The following is a 21,688-nucleotide window of genomic DNA, read 5'->3' as shown; positions in this document are numbered from 1 at the left end:
AACACCACTGAACTGAGGATGTTTACTAATTGTTATATTAAAACCAAATTCTAGATTTTCTACAAAAAATAGAATTATTCGCAATTGATAAATCCAGCAATAGAAGCATATAAAAAGATAATACAAGATAAAAGAAATTAAGCTGCATTAATGAAGCTGACTATTCAACTAAGCTAAACTAAGGATTTTTCACTATCTTATTTGAAATAGTATATCAGCTTTTCTATAGTTTAATTTCTTTTTATTTCTAAAAAGAATGGCCTAAGAAATTATTTATAAATTCATCAAGGTTTCTAGATACCTGAATTTTAGTTTAAACACTACATTTCAAAAAACCTTAAGTTGCTCTAGGGGTATTTCTACTAGAAAAAACCTATAATAGAAACACCAATATACAGCAGTGAGCAAGCTTGAATCTTGAGAAAATACCAAGATACAACAGTGAGCAAGCTTGACCCTTGAATTGTTCTATGGGTATTTCTGTTCAAAAAAACTATAATATAAATACCAAGATACAGCAATGAGCAACCTTGACGAAGATACAGCAGTGAGCAAGCTTGACGAGGTGGGAGTTTCATCTAATAAATATTGCTGAAACCTAGACTGCTTCATGGGACTATAGAAAATAAAAAATATCTACAGTTAGATTACAAGAAGACAAAAATTGCTTTATAATTTATATTAGAATGTCATATCACAAAACTCATTTCACTTCGGTTGCACTTATAACTCAAAATGTCGAAAAGCGTTCAGCTACCCTCCGCCAAAACCTAGTCTCCACAAAAATTAAACTTTTAGTTAAGGACGACCTCCCTTAACCTCGACACGGCGTGTCCAGTAGACCAGCCAGAATTTTTATAACCTCTATACTTTTTGAGATACGACCTAGAAACTACAAGGGCGAAAACATATTTCACCAGTTTCTTGCAGCCAAAACCTAGAAGGGACACAGTTAATTGCAGTACCTAGTATCTATGTCCAGCAGAAAGCACGTGCAAAACGAAGAAAAAATGACTTAGGAACAGGAAAATTTGGTTCTTCATCTATTTCTCTCATCCTAAAAGTGAAAATAATAAATATTTTGCAGTTCTCTAAAAAAAAGTGAAAAATGAAGAAACTAAGTTTTGGCAGAGGACAGCTGCATTATTTTTAAAACAAAATTTTTGTATTTCTACAAAAGAGGGGTAAACAAAAAGAAAACGCAATCACTCACAACCACTGAATCAAAGAATAGAAACATATAAGAAATTAATACAAGAAAAAAGAAAACAACAACAAAACTGCATTTACATGTTGACAGTAAAACAGACTAACTGAAGGATGGTAATGTAAATCACCGGACACTGTTTCTATTAAACAAATTAATGCACAGGCCGCATGAAAGTCACACTTATCTGTTAAATCAAGATTAGGGGCAAATACATTGCCAAATATGTATGACTACTGCGATTTCTTGAATCTAATATTGTTGAACTTTTAAGCAGAAAATTTGTGATCGACAAATCAGAGTTGGTTGAATCAGATTGGAGACCGGACCGGTCTCCAATCTCCAAATTTGAGACTAAGTAATAAATTCCCTATTGTCAAGTAAGGACAGAGATAGGAGGAAAAAATTAAAACAAGATACAAGCTTTTCATACCAATTTCTTACCATTTTAATATTACGCTTTTGAAATTCAAATATGACGTTCAAATCACGAATAAACCCATGTCATTCATGGTATTTTATTTCTATTCTTTATCAAGAGGTGTTACCAAAGCCATATCCAGGATTTTTGTTTGGGGGGAGGGGGGAGGGAGAGGGGAGTGTCAAACCCGGTAATCCCCCTCTTCTATGGACACGGTCCTAGGAGTGACAATAGTGTAGCTCGGGCATAGAAATTTCTATCAGATATTATGGTTAAACACACAAAAAAAGATGCTGGGACTTAAGTTTACTATTCTATGATCAACAAAACTTCAAAATCATTGCAACTAACATTCCTAAAGAGCTTCATATTTGATAATACTAATAACAAAAAAAAAAAATATCGCATCATATGCTTCAAAACTCTTTGCTCGATTTGCATATAAGGCTCCGGTTGGGTGTGTAACAGCGTTGCCACAGCGATAAAATTGTACCGTTTTTGGGGTAATTTAGTGGCCCCGGTACAATATAGTACATTTTATGGTAAAATCCAAATTTTCAGGTACATTGGGGCTGTATTCGCCACGTCAATTTATATTTTATAAAAAAAAATCGAAACGTCTTCAGTCAGCTCTTAAGAGATTTAAGCAAAAGAAAAATATAAGTAGTATAAAGTAGATAAAAGTATAAGCAGATAAGCTCTTATGGCAAAATACCAGACGGTATTGGCAGCAAAACATCTGCGAATTCTCTTTTAATTTTTGTCCTTTTCTTTCTACTTGTATAACAGTCTATTTCATAAACTGAAACAACTCTTGTTCATGTAGGATAGAGTCCGCGGCCACTTTGAAAATTAAAGAATCAATAGAAGAAGAGGCTAAGAGGTTCGAGACTGACAGTTATCATCCAGACTATTTTATACAATAACTACCCTCCTTCTCCTCCCAGTTGCAGATCGGGGGAGGGCAAGGGGGACGCCCCCCCCTTAGCGTAGTCTAAAGTAGTGTAATTCACTTAATTAACTCAAGTTTGCGTTAATTAAACTTGCTCCAAACGCAAGTTTATAAATCAACCTATTTTGCGCCCCCCCCCCTCCTCCCCTAAAAAAAAATCTTGGATCCACCCCTGTCTCCTCCTTTCCTTGTGAAACAAAGTGTATGGGCTATGCTAGACAAATGCGTATAGGTCTGAGAGGTCTAAGACTGACAGTGATCATCCAGACCATTTTATACAATAACTACCCTCCTCCTCCTCCTCCTTTCCTTGTGAAACAAAGCGCATGCGCTATGCTAGACAAATGCGTATTATAAGGTGGTTGGAAACTTGTCTTTTATTTTAACAGTGAGGCCTAGGAAGAGAGCCTTGTGGACAAAGCTGTGACTCAAAATACAGTATTCCATATTATAAAACATAAAACTTATAATTATAAAAAATATATTAAAAAAAAATAATCGAAACTTCTTCAGTCAGCTCTTAGGAGATTTAAGCAAAAGAAAAGTATAAGTAGTATAAAGTAGATGAAAGTAGTAAAAGTATAAGTAGATAAGCTCTCTTGGCAAAATACCAGATGGAATTAGCAGCAAAACATCTGCAATTCACTTTTAATTTCTGTCCTTTTTTCATCGAACACAAACGCGTTCAATGAAAAACGTGCTCGAACACAAACGAAACGAACACGAACACAATTTCTGTCCGTACTTTCATCGAAATCAAGCGCGACAAAAAAGAAATCTCCGCAAAATTTACACTGATAAACACGATAAACAACATTCAAAATTGATTTATGAGAAAATGAAGATACAGGTGCAAAACAATAAGTTCTTTTCTGTTTATTCTAGCTTTTTTGTATATGAAATTGAAACTGACGCAGAATGCCATAATTGTGCCAAAAAGAATTCCCCGCAGTACAATCTGGTGAGATTACGGGTACAATTTTTGTCAAGGCATTGACAACGCTGGCCTACAAGTAAATTCCAGATTAGAGAAGAAACATACCCCATTCAACGCATGAATGATTAGTGGATTCAATTAGTGGATTAGTTTTCTAATTCAAGTGGTTCGATTCCCCTGTCCCCTCTTTGCAGGCATTGTAATATGAATAATGAAACAATTGACCATTGCCTATTTGAATGTAATATGCTGACGTCTGCACAACATACCTTGCTTTGTAAACTGTTAAAATGCTTCAAACACCACAAAGTCTCATTATCAGCCAAGAGCCTAGCCAACTATACCTGCACACAGAGCACAGAAATCAATATCTATTATCTTATATTTGAACTCCTTGAGTCAAAAGATCTACTGAAAGATATCTGAGAATATCATATAAATAAGAGACAACCAAGACAGTAGCTCTGTAGCACCACAGAGTGAAGCAAAAAGAAGAGGGCTAAATAGTATCAACTGAATAGCCCGCCTGCTGTGAATTAGAAGAAGAAAGAAAGTGGAAAGAACATGGGAAACTGAGCAGAGAGGCTTAACCTCTCAATTGGTTTAAACATCCTAACTGGTTTAGCTTCTTAAGAGGTTTAAACCACTTAATCGTGAGACGTTGAACTTTGATGCTTTAACAGGGACTTAACAGGAATTAAAACTACTAGTGCCACTGATACTACAGCGATACACAGCAGAACTAAAAGATTGAAAAAAACTTCGGTTTAATTACAATAATTTGGACATATTCTGACGTTCAAGTGTATTTTCGTCCTAACTGATATTTTCTAAAGCTAGGCTTATTCTTTTGTTTTTACTTATCATCAAAAACAAGGCTAATGAGCAGAATGTATGCTGGTGTAAAAAAGACTGCACACAAATTGTGCCCTTTTGTGCTATGTATTGTACCATTTTACTCATTCTGGTAAAAATAGTTCTTTATCTTCAGCCAGACACAAAACAAAACAGAGTGAAAAAAACTTACGCTCTTTCGTAGGTCTTTATAATTAACTTAATTTTGCTGGGTAACACTAGATGGCGAATGTTTTTATCTCTCTGATAAACTTAAGTATCCTCTTATGAGCTTCCCATACTCTTTGAGTTAGTGGTTAACTAATTGTTATACAATATTAAGATATAATACTTGGATTATTCTCTTTTCTTTTTATTTTAATATAAAATCAACTCGTAGGTTAGACCCATACTTTATCTAAAAAATAATAATAGGCCCCTTTTTTTGTCATCAAATCACTTAAGCCTAATTTCTTTGATATTTACTTCTGCATTCAGGCCTTAGTTCTCTAGCCTGACAACAAAACCATCAGAGATCAGTTTAATGGTTGTGGTTTTTTGAAACCTAATTTTGCTTCCGTATTACTGGAACAATTACTTCATTTTATATACTAAACATAATTTAGATTCCTCAACACGGGGTTGAAAAGCAATAATAGGGCCGTTGTACTTCGACAAAATTACTAATGGCATATTTTTCTGATTCAGGTCTTTCTTGGCCAGAATAGAAACTGCCAGAGATCCGCCTTTAAGCCAATTACTTACATACCATCAGTAATTTTTTACTACATAAGACATTTTTTTAGCATAAGAATTTATGCAAGTACACCCTTCTAGCAACAGGAGAGCAAATTTATGAGAGCTTATAATTCACAGATCAGAGAAAAAGTAGGATGAAGCAATAATAACGGAAATCTGATTCACATCTTTTTGGAGAAGAAACTTCACAAAACCCACTCAATCTGGTAATTTCAAGTCTTTTTATAAACTGATGCTCGTATCCTCTCAGAAAAGAAACTTCACTAGATCCACTCAATCCAATAAGCGTAAAATTTTGTCATAATCTGATGCTCTAGGAGAAGAAATTTCACTAAACCCATTCAATCTAATAGGCCTCAGATCTTTTTTGTCATCAGAGAAGTAAGATCCTAGTAATCCAATTACCAAAAACAGGTCTAATGTTCACATAGTTTAGGTTTTATAAGTTTTTAGTTTTTACCCTACCTTTTTATCAGCTATCTAAGTACAACCGTAATTTTTAGTTTTTTTTATATTCAATTTTCCGTCTAGTTTTTGTCACTTCTGTAAGTGAGGCGTCAAAACTATAAATAAAGCATGCCGAATCCCAACATCCCCCTCCGTATTTTTGATGATCTGGCCATGGTTGATGTAATGTAAAATTAACTCCCCTATTATTTCTTAACCTGCGACAGCTAATTTTTCTTCACGTAATATATATATATATATATATATATATATATATATATATATATATATATATATATATATATATATATATATATATATATATATGCAAGGAATACATGGTAAGGAATCAAATAGCCAGCTTTAATATAGTTCATTCGCCCTGGACGACTTCAGCACTCCTTAACAGATTACAAAGTCAGCCATCAGAAACTGCAAGTTATGGTTAAATTGCAATAGGATTTAATTAATTACATGTAAGTGGCCTGTGATCAAATATTAGGCGACGAAAATTGATTTTTCTGAAAGAAAAACAAAACGACTTTTCTTGTTTCAGATGCAAAATTGGTCTTGTCACGTGAATTAACAAAGAAGCTGAATAGCTAGTGATGATAATGTAGAAAGGCAATTTTTATCATTTAATCCACACGGTGGGGTTCGACATAAAATGGCTTATCAACATTTGGACAAAGCATATTTACGGAAAATCAAACTAACACCAAATAAAATTGGCGTGCCTATTTAGTTTGGTTCAATTCCCCATTTCTCAACCAATGATTGCTAAACCGTCAAGAGGAATTTTTTTGTCACTTCCAGCAAATAATGACAAAAAATTGATTTTTGGCTCATTAAAATACTGCTTTTAAAATTTATTTATAAGATATATATCTGGTCCTACAACTTAGTCATAAACTGAAAGGAGGAGTAATGAAAATTTAAAGTTTAAAATTTAATTTAAATTTAAAGTTGCATCGACCAGCTGATCCTAACTTTCAGAACAGCTTAGCAAACGGTTTTGTCAACTGTCTGAGAAGCGGAAAAATATCAGATACAACCTATGGGCGTAACACGATGTTCGTGTCTTGCCTCAGCCTTAGACATGGATATGATAGGCTGAAAGGGATCTAAGATATCACTTTAATTAGGTGACACGATCGGCAAAGCGGAACTGATTCAATATATGGTCAATTTATTTCTCTTCTTTGCTAGTCTAGAAGTAAGATAAATCGATGTAAATTTCAGATTAGCAGCGATAATCGATTTTTTTTTTACCTTAACAGGAGTGCCAAAAGCATAAAAAACGAGCATCTTAGCAACTAAATAAGATGGACTTTGGACAGCTTCGAAAACTTAATTTTTTAACCCGCTATTTTAAGGTCTGCTTATAGCATCTACTTAAAGCAGATGCTATTTCAAAACAATACCCAAGTAAATACCAAGTGAATCAATGACAATACCCAAGCCGATTTACCACCGTCCTAGCAAATATTGTTAAGGCATTTCGTCTAAAATTTTGAAGCAAAATCGTCTTCATAATTACGAAAGGTTTAGCAAACTCATAAAGAGTAGCTTGACTATGTGTCAGTTAATGAGATAAAATCCCAGTTCCCAAGGCCTTACCCAGGATTTTTTTTTTTCGGAAGGGATTTTACTAAATTTTTTTTTTTTTTGGGGGGGGGGGGGGTACACAAAAAAAACTAAAAAAAACGCATACAAAATTTGTTTATGTTCGTTTTTGTTATGTGTTTACGAGTCAGACAAACATTTCGGGGGGGGGGGGTCAAAAACCCTAACCCCCCCCCCTGGATACGGCCTTGCTAGCTCCATTTTTGAATTAGGCCTTTCATGCACAAAAACATCGGTAATAATTTAAAAAAGCCATGCAATTGTTTAAAATTAAGCTGTTTTCAGCTGTCCTAACAAAACTTTTAGCCAACAATTTATTAGGAATTATGTTTCTGTGAGCTTACAAAACGTTGTTAACAGCAAATATCCTTAGAAAAGTTAAAAAAACAAATCAAATCGCTTTTCTAAGAAAAATGTTAAGAGATTTCCAACAATATTCAGAAGCTGATAAGAATGACTGTTTCTATTCAATAAACGTTGATAGAGAATCCGTAGCTGCTAATATTCCTTTGAGTAACAAATCATTTTATTGGTTTCTTACAAATGCCCTAGCCTAGAAGGCTATGCTAAATTTTCTTTCTAGCTTGGATCTTTAAATTTCCAACCCAAATGTGATAATTGTTAGATAACATTTGTGTTCTACAAACTAGAAAAAAATGCAAATTAACAATAAGACGGCAGGAAAAGCCATAATAGAAAAAAACAGAATAGAAAAAAAATTCTAATAGAAAAAAACACATGCTTATCAATGGTACTGCATTAGCGTCCTGAAAAAAAGAAATTGATTCCCCGTAATCAACATACCAATCAGAGAGATTAAGAAACTGTCGAGAGACGAAACTTTGACGCTGTATCATGGCTTAATCGAAGTTAAAAGCTATTACCGCCACTACCAATGCAGCGTTACTCATTGGAACTAGAAAATTAAAAACAAGCTTGATTTAATCTTTTTATTTGGATTTCAATTAGAAATCTTAAATTTATATAGAACCAGCCAAAAATTTTTTAAACGGCGTTATTTTGGTTTGAAACTAGTTTTTATTGATTATAAAGTAGTTCCAACTAGGCTAGAATACAGAAATTGATCTAGTTTTAACAGAAAGTACACTAATATGTACGTACACATTATACAACACTAACCTGTTGCAATGCAATACTAACCTATTGCATTATCTCACAATGTCGTTCTTGTGCCTTCAACCCAATTTTAAGGAAAAATAAAAGATAAAAGACAAATAATATGTTTGTCCAAATTTTTATACAGCGTTGACATAGTTGTTTTTTTTTTTATCAGAGGCAGTTTCCTCTCAACAGTTTCCTAAAATGTTTAATAGAAAAGATAAAAAGAACAGAGAAGGAAAAAAACTGGCTTAAAAAAAGAAACAATATAAGCCAAAATTTCAGTAAACTTTGGCAACAATGTATCCAAAAAAAACTGCAATTAAAACAAAAATAATTAGCATGGTGTAAGTCATTGGCTGGGCAATAGGCTGCGTATGAATTCGAGCAAAATTATCCGCTTTGCTTTCACCAATAGCAGCTGACCTCTTCAGTTTGCTACACTCCTCCCTCATTTTCACGTTCTCTTGGGTCACACGGGAGATTTCTTCACGCAAACGTTTCAATTCCTCAGCTGCCCTTCTTTCGGCTTCCACCAGTCTCTAAAATAAAACAATTATATAAGTACATCTAATAAATACAAATTTAATCATATTTTTATTAATAACATTTTATATATTTCATTATATTTTATACACATATATAATTTTTTATGCTCATATATATATATATATATATATATATATATATATATATATATATATATATATATATATATATATATATATAATATATATATATATTTATTCATATATATATATATTATGTCTAGCTTTCCTTGAAAGCATAAGCATCTGTGGGAATTAACTGATCATTAATATTTGAATTTTAACGGACGAAAAGCGTTGTCAAATTTAACAAGTTAGCTTTGTTTATTTGTTTTCACGGTTCAACAAGACAACACTGGCAAAAATGTTATATTGCCCTAGGCTCTTCATAATTTTGAAACAGCCAAAGGAAGAATCTTAGAAAATGACGGCTTTCGGTAGACTTAAGATGTATCCAGAGGGAGAGGGGGGGAGAGGATGTTTTTAGCTTAGTACCCTTGGTACTCTAAATCGTCAGTCACAATTATAAGTTTTCAGAAGAGCAAAAAACCTCACAGCTTTTTCATATCCCATCCGATAACCGTAAAACAAAAACGGATTGATATTTAAAATCAATACACATAAATCCGTCTTCGTTTTAAGGTTATCAGAAGGGAAATAAAAAGGTTATGAGATTTTTTCTGCTCTTCTGAAAATTAATAATTATGGAGATACAACATTTTAATACCCAACTGACGAATGTTTATTATTATTTGTAATGTAAAATACCAGATAATATAACAATTTGGTCAATTCTCAGTACGATTAAGTAAAAACAAATTTTTTTTCAACTGCAAGTAAGGAGATACGTTAAAATTTAAAACAAAATGAAACTATTCCGTATATGAGAGGAGGGGACAGCCCCCTTGTCAATCCCTTGCTCTTTATACTAAAGTCTTAAAGTTCTTTAAAATTACTTCACATTGAAATTCCACGGTCCTTGTGTTTGAGCAGTATATCTTAATGAATTGTTACAAAAAGTCAAATCTTAGCACAAGGAGCAAGGGATTAAGGAGGGGACAGTCCTCCTCGTATAGGGCATAATTTCTGCCTGTTTTAAGTTTTAGCGTTGCTCCTTATTTTCAGTTGAAAAACTTGTTTTGCTTATTTGATCTCTGACCATGTTACAAATAATGCCGGAAAATCCTCTTCCCCCTCCGTAGAAAATTCTCCCTGGAAACTTTTTCTCCCACGAAAAAATCTTTCCCACAAAAAACTCCTTTCAAAAATCCGTATGTTTCCCAATAACAAATACTACACGTTAGCAAAGAATGAATTGCTTAACTTATAGTCCTTTCCTATGGGCAGTGGGGGGGGGGGGGTTGTTCATCCCCAGAGGCTTAATTACTGGACCTTTCAACTGTGCTGAACTAAATGGATTTTAGAATTTTGACCGGATGTCTTTGAGGAAAGGAGCGTGGTGGGGCGAGTTGTCATCCAATCTTTTTGGTCACTTAAAAAGGGCACTAGAGATTTTAATTTTCGTTCAAATGAACCCTCTCCCGATCTTCTAGGATTACTAGTTCAATATGACTACCCCTGAACCAAAGAAAAAAACAACAAAAAACAAAAACGAATAAACACCGTGGTCTTTCTTCTGGCAAAAACACAAAATTCCACATTTTTGTAGATAGGAGCTTGAAACCTATACAGCACGGTTTTCTGATATGCTGAATCTGTCGGTGCTATTTTCATTAAGATCTCTTGACTCTTTGGGGGTCTTTCCCGCCTTTACCAAATATCAGGTAAATTTTCTTAGGCTTGTAGCTTTTGATGGGTAAATTTTAAACTTGTTAAATTTTGTAAATTTGGAATCAGCATAAAAAGCTAACTCTTCTAATGTATCGATAGTTATAAAAATTCCTTTTTTTTAGTGTTTAGGTTACTATTGGAGCGAGTCTTTCCTTATTTACAGTTCGTTACCCTGAAATTGTTGATACGCGCATAAAAAACTGAAATTTTACCCTATTTTGCTTTGAGGATATAAAGGGTGGAATTGCATGAATGAGCCATATTAAGGTGAAGGTAATCACACATCATTAGTTAAAATTAATAAATGTTAATTACAACATAATTAATTACATCAATTAAAAAATATAATTAATTACAATTAATAATCAATAAATAATAGCAATTTAAATTAAAAATAATTCTATTTACTGTTAGCAAGGCCGTATCAGGGGGGGGGGGGGTTACCCGGTTTGAACCCCCCCCCCCCAATTTTTGACCGAGTCGAAAACTAGTCTAAAAAATACATGTAAAGACAAAACCTTACCAGCAAAAACAAAATATGCTCCCACACTAAATCCTATTGCATTTTGTGGGTAAACGGTCTGATCAGCTTACGCAATTAGGTAACCGTAGGTAAACCCATGTTCACCTGACCTTGCATAGTAAATTAGGGTTAACATGCGCTATTATCCTATTGCATTTTGTTGCATACAAAAATCCTATGGTAATTTTGTGGGTAAACGGTTGTGATCAGCTTACGCAATTGGGTAACCGTAGGTAACCCCATGTTCACCTGACCTTGCATAGTAAATTAGGGTTAATATGCGCTATTATCCTATTGCATTTTGTGGCATACAAAAATCCTATGGCAATTTTGTGGGTAAACGGTTGTGATCAGCTTACGCAATTAGGTAACCCCATGTTCGCCTTATTATGCAAGGTCAGACCTTGCATGAGGACTTCCTTGGTTTTACTTGGTTTTTGCTTCAGGCATGCGGCGTCACCTTTTTTCCAAATGTTTTTCTTCTTCTGACTGTTCTTGCGACGTTACCTGTTAGCACTGCTACTCCGGAAAGAATTTTTTCAACGCTCAGAAGGCTCAAAACCTGGCTGAGAAATTCAACAGGAGAAGAATGATTGAGTGGCTTAGCCCTCCTTGCAGTCCATAGGGACGTTGACATCTGCCCTGACAAGGTCATCGACATTTTTGCAGGAAAAAAAGATCGTCGCCTGGATTTCGTTTTTATAGATATTCGCCCTTACTTTTAGCTAGAAAAAAAAAAAAAAAAAAAAAAAAAAAAAAAAAAAAAATATATATATATATATATATATATATATATATATATATATATATATATATATATATATATATATATATATATATATATATATATATATATATATATATATATATATAGACTACTTCTACTATTTGGCTTCTTTTTGCGTTAACTGTTTTTGCTGTCTCAAAAAAAAAAAAAAAAAAAAAAAAAAAAAAAAAAAAAAAAAGCTTGTAGTATTTAACTATACTTAAATACTTGTCTTGTTTTTGCGCTTCAAAAAAAAAAAAAAAAAAAAAAAAAAAAAAAGAAAAAAAAGAAAAAAAAAGATGCCCCTTAAAGATACGAAAGTATGCCTAGTGGACGCGTCCTCGTTCGCAAGGGGGGGACTAACGGTCTCGAGCTAACGTAATGTTGCTCCAGGATGTTAGACAAAGTCCACGGGAAAAAATCGGGTAACCCCCCCCCCCCCGAACAAAAATCCTGGATACGGTCCTGACTGTTAGTTTCTTGAGTTTTTATTGTGCTACGTTTCTGAAAATAAGCCTAAAGCGGTTAGTCTCATTGGTTTATGTTTGCCACATATTTCTGTGAGTCAGTCACTTTGTTCCTTAGGGAGGTAATTTTGACAATAAGATTTCAGATAAAAGGCTAAGGGCAAACAAAGAAAGAAAAAAAAAAAGAAAAAAAGGGCCATACCAACAAAATATACTACCTTTACTGAAGAATTAGCTGCTCAATTTTTGGGCAGAGATAATATAATACAAAAAGATATTACTCCCTCTCTTGCTGTTCCCCGTACCGTTTTGACCAATGTAGTATATCCTAATTGGTATAATAGGTTTGAGAATTTCATCTGTAGCTGGACTATGAAATTTTTTTGTAATAAGGACGACTTTTTGTCTCTTACCGTCTCCTTATTCAACCCAATTTATAACCGGTCAGAGCCACCTAAACTATTTCCTACACAAAATTGAGGAAAAGTGACAATCCACTCTGCTCGTGTGGCGGTGTAGAAAATTATTATTACTTCCTCTTTGAATGTGTTAATCATTCTTTTCCTCGCTCTCTTTCGATAAATTGTTTAGATCGGCTGATAATTTTTCCTTTTGATTTGTATTTATTTAATGTTTGTAAACTTACCCGGTCTGTAGTAATTCCTGTTCTCATTGATACGGTCCGACTTGATCAAATTTCATAGTTGATTTTAAAAGTGATATACTTATTATCAGATCGTAGTTCCTTTTTTGGCCCATTTTATCCGTATTTTTTTCTCCTTTCTGTATTTTGCCGTGTTTTATCTCTCATTTCTGTTCCAATTTACATTTTTTTTGTAATTGTAGACGCGAAATACCGGGTTTCCGGTTCCGTCACTAACAGAGTATCTATACCAACAAAATAATGAAACACACCTATAAAATTATAAATAAATAGTGTGTTAGTATTGATTCTTTTTCTATGAATTTTCTTCCCTGCTGCTCCAAGTTTGGCTGATTCCTAGCGCTAAAACTCGTGCTAGTACGAAAAAGTTATTTTAGGAGGGGGGAGGGAAATTCATCACTATAAAAAAAAACAGAACAACTAAAAGAAACTCTTTCAAACCATAATAACAATTAGAACTAGTAACAAATTATGTTAACGCATCGTAGACGTTTGTAAATAGTAAAGATGTACTGCAGATAAATATGAGATATATAAGAAAGACGAAAAAGAACATTGACGAAAAAAGAAATTGACAGATAATAAATTGTTTTGTTACATCAATCAGAAAATCTAGCTCGAGAAGAAGAAAAAAAGAAATATTGAGACAGAAATGCATAAATAAAACCAGAGCGGCACAAAAATCAAACTAGAACAAGGCTAATTTCATTCATGATTGGCTGTCTTTTTCTCGTTTTATCGTGACTATCATTGACGTCTGTAAGTGATTAATCAGTGACTAAAAACTAATAACTTATTTACTAGCAATAAACAGGGAAAATATTTCGATAAAGTGACGTCAAAACCCAATCATTTAAAACCTGCAGTTAAAATAAATCAAGGCAATTATACACAAAAATAAGTCAAACAAGCTCAAGTTGTTTAACTAATAACTTATTTAGTAGAAAATAAGAGAGAAAAAAATTACATAAAGTGACCTCTGTCATAGAGAGAAGTCACTTGATCTAATTACTTTATTTAAAAAATTGCTAACTGCAACATTCTAGTAACGTTTAGAATAAAAACAATAGGAAAAGTCAACATTCTAGTAATGTTTTGACAAAAAACAATGGAGAAAGTCAACATTCTAGTAACTTTTTGACTAAAAACAACGGAGAAAGTCAACATTCTAATAACGTTTTAATTAAAAATGAGAAAGTCAACATTCTAGTAACGTTTTGACTAAAAACAATGAAGAAAGTCAACCTAGTAACGTTTTGACTAAAAACAATGGGGAAAGTCAGCATCCTAGTAACGTTTTGACTAAAAACGATAAGAAAGTAAACATTCTAGTAACGTTTCTACTAAAAACAATGGAAGAAGTCAACATTCTAGTAACGTTCTGACTAAAAAGAAGAAAGTCAACATTCTAATAACGTTTTGACTAAAAAGGAGAAAGTCAACATTTTGGTAACGTTTTGACTAAAAACAATGGAGAAAGTCGAGGTAGAGGCAGAACCACAAAGAATGTATCCAATGGATGGTCTTGGCCGCCTCCCCATTAACTCCAATTTTTTTGAATTTCTAAATTTTCTAAATTTCGTTATGTTTGTTGTTAGGTCCCTCTAGGAATCAGAAGAAGCGGACGGCAGAGAGGGAAGTTTGGACATTGTCTCGAGAAGAATGCTGTGCTATCAAGGTCATCCTTGGAAGATCTTTGGTCCAAGGTGCCGGAGAGGTTGTCGTTGTTGTCTTATGCACCAGCCAGCTCGGGGATACCTAATTCTCGATAAGTGGCCTCCGATTATGCTCCTTGCTGAACTTAGTCTATAGTCCCAAAACATTATGACAGGCAAGAATGAAAGGGACAAACATTTTGGCATACGTCAAGGTACTTAACAATTATTACTACTATTATTTATTTGTTAATAAACTAATTTATTACTACAATTATTATTTTTTATTAAAAAACCTTCCAAAACAACACAGCAAAAGAGAAATATTACTTATTTAGCTGATAGAACCGTTCATTACGAATTCAATAAATTTTTCAATTTCGACACAGCAACAGCTGTGTCAGGAACTTAAAATTAACAGTAACTTTAAAATCTCAGAAAAATATAGGCAAGTGAAGAATAGTTGGTAAACTAAAATTCCAAGAATCTCAAAGGCATAGTAATTTCAAACCTGTTCAATTGGTGGATTAGGTTGCCCGGACTCAATCTGATTTTTTGGAGGAGTGGCATCAAGTCGCTCTGCTGGAGCACCTTGCTCAGAAACCTTTTTTTCTGCAATTTCTTTTAACTGAGGAGGAATGTCCAAGACACATTTCAGTTTCCAATCCTGTATCTCCTCGGCTGCTACTTCTTTCCACTGAAAAACAAATAAAATATAAAAATCGGAAACTGTGCTCAAAGTTTTATTGAAATCTAAAAACCGCTAGCATGTAAGTATTTTGAGTAGGTAAGATAAGTATTATACGTTTTAACAAGAGACTGGCTTTTCCTTCTCACAAGCCAAATAGTCCTGTTCTACCTTGTTTGACCCAGAATTACACAACGATTTTCGCTTAGTATGATGACCCTTTAATCCCCTCTTGTAACCCCCCCCCACCGCCAATCAAAGGCCGGCACGTTGCACCTTGTTCGATCCTCAATTATGTGAGGATTTTTCACTCCGAATCAAGATCCAAATTAATCCCTCCGACGCTCCACCCCTACCACCTCCATATTTTTAGGAGTAGGCATGTGTTTTCTCCAGCTCCCTAATCTGTCATCAAAATGTACTTTGTATCTTATTTAAATTGAAAACATGTAATGACTTTTGGTATAAATGATTTGATGCAAAATATGGCCAGTGGACCCGACAAGTCTACCCTCCCGTCTCATCACTAGGTATTAGCAGAGAAGTAGACATGTTGCATGTTTTTTAAGTACAATCAAACACAAATTTTCAATATGTGTTATCTGATTCACAAAAGTGGACCATAGCCCCTTCAATACCGTCCACAACCTACTTTTCAGCAGAAAGATATGCATGCCTTTGTCACCGATAGACTTGAAATTTATGGAACAAATACTTGGGAAATGAAAATGATGATCTCAAAACGCACACTTTTCTTCTCCAATCTTTGCATGAAAGTACTCTTATCTACTTGAAACTTTTTGGGCAAGGAATTTGGACCAGAAAAACAGATGGTATGGATCATCAGAGATGTAGAGGACTTTTGAGCAAGCACGGGCACAGTTCTGTTTTCAAGCAAAATATTGAAACAAAAAAGAACAGGCAATCTGTTTTTTTTTCATTCCTTTTGATTTTCTTATTTACCAGTTTGGCCTTGTTTCTATTTTTAGCATGCCAGTTATACTCTCTTTCTTTTTTCTATTTCTTTTTTAAGTTTTTTTCTTTTTATACCATTTTTTCTTTTTTATATTCTTTTTTTTATGTTCTATTTCTTTTTTTGACCAATCTTTATTTTTTGACTGGTTTGCAAGAAATCACACGAGCATTGGAACCACTGGTGAATCCAGTGTGAATTCGTCTGTGACCCCAGCCCCCAAGATTTATGGCACCGCTCATACGATTTTTTTTCCCAAAATTAAAGCTCTAAACGAATTTTTTTAAATTCGTGATCTATGTAGATCGTTTTTGCAAGCCAGAAAATCCCAGGATGCCAATTTTCCAAAATATTTTTGGCAAGTTCTGATTCTTGCTGTCTCTTGTAATTCTTGCTATCGCTTATCTTCTAAATCGTTTCATTTCTTCTAAGCATATATTTATCTTCTAACCATATAGTTCTCACTGAGGCATACCTTTTAACCACATATTTTTTTTTCTTCACTTTCATTTTTAATTCGTTCTGCTCCTCGTTGTCGCATGTCTTGTAACCGCATATTTCTTTATTACTCACTTTTGTTTTTGAATCGTTTTATTTCTCGCTGTCGCTTATCTTCTAACCTTGTATTTATTTGTTCTTCAGTTCCAATTTTGACTCATTGTATTTGTCGTTGTCGGAAATATTCCAAACGTATATTTCTTTGTTCTTCCAAACGTATATTTCCAAACGTATCCAAACGTATCTTTCTTTGTTATTCATAGACATTTGTCCTCGAGGTATTATAAAACTGCTGAAAACGCCTTTTGTAAACAGACTCATCACACTTGGTATTTTATGCTTAGCTATGTTTCTTGTCTAATTTTGCCTGCGTCATAGACACTAAAAACGATACAACGACTAATGAGGCAAAAATGAAATTTGCAAGCCCTTGAAATATCCTTTTTGAATAACTCTATGTGTTTGACAAGATTATGCTATGGTTAGAAGATGGAGCAGAGTTGAAGAAATTGACAAATAGTTATAAACTTGGCCAGAGACACTGACTAATATCCCTGCGAAAACAAACGACCTTAATAGCAATAAAATATAAATATAACTTAATAATATAATAATAAATATAAATATAAAACTTAAATATGAATATAATAATAAATATAAAACTTAAATATAGATAATATAATAAATATAAATATAAAACTTAATAGCAAAAAAAAAAAAATATCTTAGTCTCTTCCTTTATCCTGTCAAGCCGTATTTTCATAGGCACAATAAGAGTCATAAGAATCCTTGACCTTAAAAAGTTTATACATAAATCTTGAAGAGTTGATTTCCTAATTGTTTTAATCCCTAATTAAGATGATTAAAAGAGATTCCCATTCCTCTCTTTATTGGTGTCTTCATAAACAGAATAAGAAGTGAGCACGCCTTCCTCTCCTTCTAAACAAATGCCCATTGCCCATTGCCAATGCCCATGCCTATTCCGGACATGTAACTGGTACATACTTCAACACCAGGATGAATAAGAAAAATGCTATTTTCTACTTTGGCGTTATTGACTGTTTTCCCCTTATTGAATAATGCTTATTGCTATTATTTGCCAAAAAGATAGGGCTACAGAAATTAAGACAGGATTTCAAATATGTGTAAATGAGGCCTAAACAGGGCTAACACATAACACCTTTTAAGCTACTGCTGTTGAAGTAGAATACTTACAACATTGTCTAAATTAGTAAATCCCTCTGGAACCACAGCACTCTGAATTTGGAACTTGTGTTTAACAGTTTCCGATGGATCATTAACGTCAAATGGCTGGAGATTCACTAGAATGAAGGTAAAACAGATTAGGACAGCTGCATTACACAATTTCCTGCACAGAGCAAGCTGAAGTATCCTGTGACTGATAAGAAAGAAAGATGATGTAGAGATATGTTAGGGTATTTTTTATAGATGGCGTTTTTAGTACTGAAGTAGCTGCAAAAGGTCCATGCAAGTTACTTCTATTTGTAATTTCATGCGGGTTTTCCTGCTGTGATGGCGCAAATTATGAAAAATTGGACTGGCCAAGCTTTCATTAGTGTCCCAATAACAGTAGTAATTTACGAGAAAGCCCGATTGTATGACCTAAATTTGTAAATTTGACATGAGCGCAATCTGCTCCTTGTAAGTGAGGCTATTTGGACTTAACATGTTAGAAGCCGAGAGGAGCTCATTCAGGATTCCCGGTGCTTTTTTAAGACGAAGAAGAAGTGGTCAGGTAAATTTGTATTTGAGTATACCTGTTGTGCAATGTAAATAAAACCTCCAAAAATTGATTTATAGTCCAAATAAAGGTCTCACAATCTGTTTTTAAACCATGTACATCCACTCCATTCCTTCTTTGAGTCTCAACCAGCCAACAACCTCTAAATTGGTAGACCTTAATCTTTAAATGCAACAAAGTTACATTTTTTTTTCTGCACATTTTTTGGGGGGGGTTTTGGTTTTTTTTTTTTGGGGGGGGGGGAGTTTGGTTTGCACAAAGCTATATGATTTGTTCAGAGAGAGAACCATCCCCTGATTCGTTTGATTTGATACACCCAAAAATTTGTATACCAACAAGGGTCTTCTTAAGCAAGGAACTATAGAACAAGACAAGGCCGCACCCAGGGGGGAGGGGGTTTGCCCCTCCCCCCCGAAATGTTTGTTTGAGTCGTAAAAACGTATCAAAAATGAGTATAAAGATATTTTTTTGTGTTTTATGACTTTTGTTAGAACCCCCCCCCCCGAAAAAAATCCTTGGTACGGCCTTTGAACAAGAGTTGCTATTTCAATCACAAGGTTAAAAACAGAGACCTTCAATTTACCTAATTATTCTTTTCTTGTCTAAGACATGCTTGTGTAAAGTCTAAATGCACTTTAAAATAATTGATCTAAAAAAAAAAAAAAAAAAAAAAAAAAATAAAAAAAAAACAGCCGAAAAATACAATCATAACTACTACAATGATGGACTGAGAAAAGGGAACTTACTTAAGCAACACATAAAAATAATTGCCATAGAAAAAATAAAAGTTTAAATAAAAAATATTCTTAGCACAAATATTAAAGTTGTAAATGAGCTTTCTCAAGCAACAGGCTACTAATAAAAAACAAAAGAAGAAACCTATTGGTGTTAATTTTTCGGTTATTTCCCTTCTACGGTTTTGGTGTTCTAATTCTTACCTCCGCCTGAAATCTTCTCCAGAAACAACTATTAAAGTTCTTCGAGGAGTAAGACAGGGAGGTGTTTTATCACCAACCCTTTTCAAAATTTGTATTTTCACTGTTCTGGAAAAGATCTCGGGCACTTATTTTTCTGGTTCTACTGATATTTCATACATTGCCTATGCTGATGACATTCTGTTGATTAGTCGTACTAAATTTGCTCTTTCTGCGATGGTTTCTTTAGTTTCTCGGTTTTTCCTAAATATTGGTCAATCCCTGAATCTTGACAAGTGTGAATTCTTATCTTATAATCTGTCTTCATCTACTCCTCTGGTATGTAATGAATTTTCTGTATTTTCTGTCTCTTCCTTTCGGTGGCTTGGTATTACTGTTTCTAATTCTATAGCTCTTTTCCTTAAACAGATTGTTGCTGATGCAGTAAGAAAAATTCAGTTATTCAAAAATTGTAGCAAACCGTGGAATATATAGCAAAAGAGCTCTTGGGCACTTTTTTTCGACTTTTTCTTATCATTCTGTACTTTATATTTCGGATGTTCATTCTGTTCTTAAGCTTAAGGATTTGAAGAAAATTAAAGTTGTAAGTTTCAAATTTTGGAAATTTCTACTTTCTCTGTAAGCATGGACTAGAAATTGGTATCTAGTTAAAAATTTCTATGTTACGGATGTAACTCAAAAGCTCAGTGACCTACACAAAAAGCTTTCTTCAGATGCATTTTGTAATATTGGCCCTTACCATGGTCTTTTACAGATTTTTTCTTAGCAGAAATTAATTGCTAGTGTTTGTTGATGTTCTTTTTTTTTTTTTTTTTTTTTTGTTATTATGCTTATACTCCACTTGTTCTCTTGTAGTTGTGGGTAGTAAACGATTGAATTGAATTAACCGACAGCAATCATTCTGTTATTATTGAATTGGCCTTTTGTTCTTCCCTTTTTGATGGTGGAAAGAGACCAGAGGAGGGTTGTCGATATTTTTGATTTTTTGTTTTGTTATCAAAGTGACTCCAGTGGCAGCTCAATAAGGAAAAATGTGCTTATCTATTTGCATTATCAGTATTGTGTGTATTTAATTCAAATACCCAGCATCAAATAGCTTTTATTTTCTTGGCATGCCCAAGCGGCTTGCCCCAAGGGGCAAGGGGCCAATTCCCAAGAATGTAGGACAGGGCTCGTGGTAGTGCTGCAAAATGAATTTCCAATATCTAGGGGCAGAGGATATTCCCCTCCCCATTATTAAATTCTAATTCACAACAATATTTAATTCTATTCTAATGGCAATGCTACTTTGTTTGAGCTGTTTGCATTTACGAGTTGTTTGCAGATAATTATCTAATATATTTATATTTGTATAGGATTAAAAAGAATAATGAGTTTGACACAAAAAATAACTTGGAAATAATTTTCTACAATTCATAAAAGGTAAATTGCTAAAAATAGGAAAAAACAGTCAGTTTCTAAGTAAATTATTGGATGTTTTGAACCCAATAAATTATACCTGCATATAATTAAAAAGAATTAAGAGCTTGACCCAAAAAACAACTCGGAAATAATTTTCTTTATTTGATAAAATGTATATTGGTTAGAATAGGAAAAAACAGTCAGTTTCTTAGTAAATTTCGGGATGTTTTTGAACCCAAAAAGAAATAATTTTGTATAATAAGTAAATATAAAACACAGAAAATGTTATGAACAAATAAAATTCCTTACTCCATTGATTCGTGAAGTTTATTTGTTACATTTTCCTTTTCTTATTGCTAATTGATCTTTGCTATTCCTCTCAAATTTTATTCTGATAGAATTGATATTAAAAGAAAAATTATTTAAAAAATACAATTTTTCATTGCAAACAACAAGTCAAAACTCATTGATTAACTTTAATAACTTTTATAACTGAGCCTAAAATTCATTGATTAAAGGAAAAAGCAGTAAAAATTAAATAAAATATAAAAAAACTACGCATAATAAATTCGTCTATCAATATTCGTCCAAATTCATGGCTGTTATATGATAAGGGTCAAAATGGCTGCAGTTTTACACAAAGTACTTAAATTTCGTTAAATGAGTACAATTCCCCCTATCCATCCATCCAAATTCTATACCAGAACTATTATAA

General features: G+C 33.5%; 1 protein-coding gene across 1 annotated transcript in view; it reads right to left on the bottom strand.

Annotated features, from left to right (window-relative positions):
• Nucleotides 1–7,252: 7,252 nt before the first annotated feature.
• LOC148940921 (uncharacterized) overlaps nt 7,253–21,688 on the bottom strand; it is a 40,663-nt gene continuing 26,227 nt past the window's right edge. The window contains exons 3-5 of the mRNA XM_089105505.1: nt 18,091–18,197; nt 15,228–15,413; nt 7,253–8,844 (exon numbers count right to left, since the gene is read on the bottom strand). Of these exons, the coding sequence (XP_088961631.1) occupies nt 8,584–8,844; nt 15,228–15,413; nt 18,091–18,197 (554 nt within the window). The 3' untranslated portion in view covers nt 7,253–8,583. The remainder of the gene's footprint in view (nt 8,845–15,227; nt 15,414–18,090; nt 18,198–21,688) is intronic.

Source organism: Artemia sp. Qi Xiang Cuo, chromosome 19 (assembly GCF_049724085.1).
Source record: "Artemia sp. Qi Xiang Cuo chromosome 19, ASM4972408v1, whole genome shotgun sequence".
In the NCBI taxonomy this organism is placed as follows: Eukaryota; Metazoa; Arthropoda; class Branchiopoda; order Anostraca; family Artemiidae; genus Artemia; species Artemia sp. Qi Xiang Cuo.
This window is presented reverse-complemented; position numbering and strand designations above follow the sequence as displayed.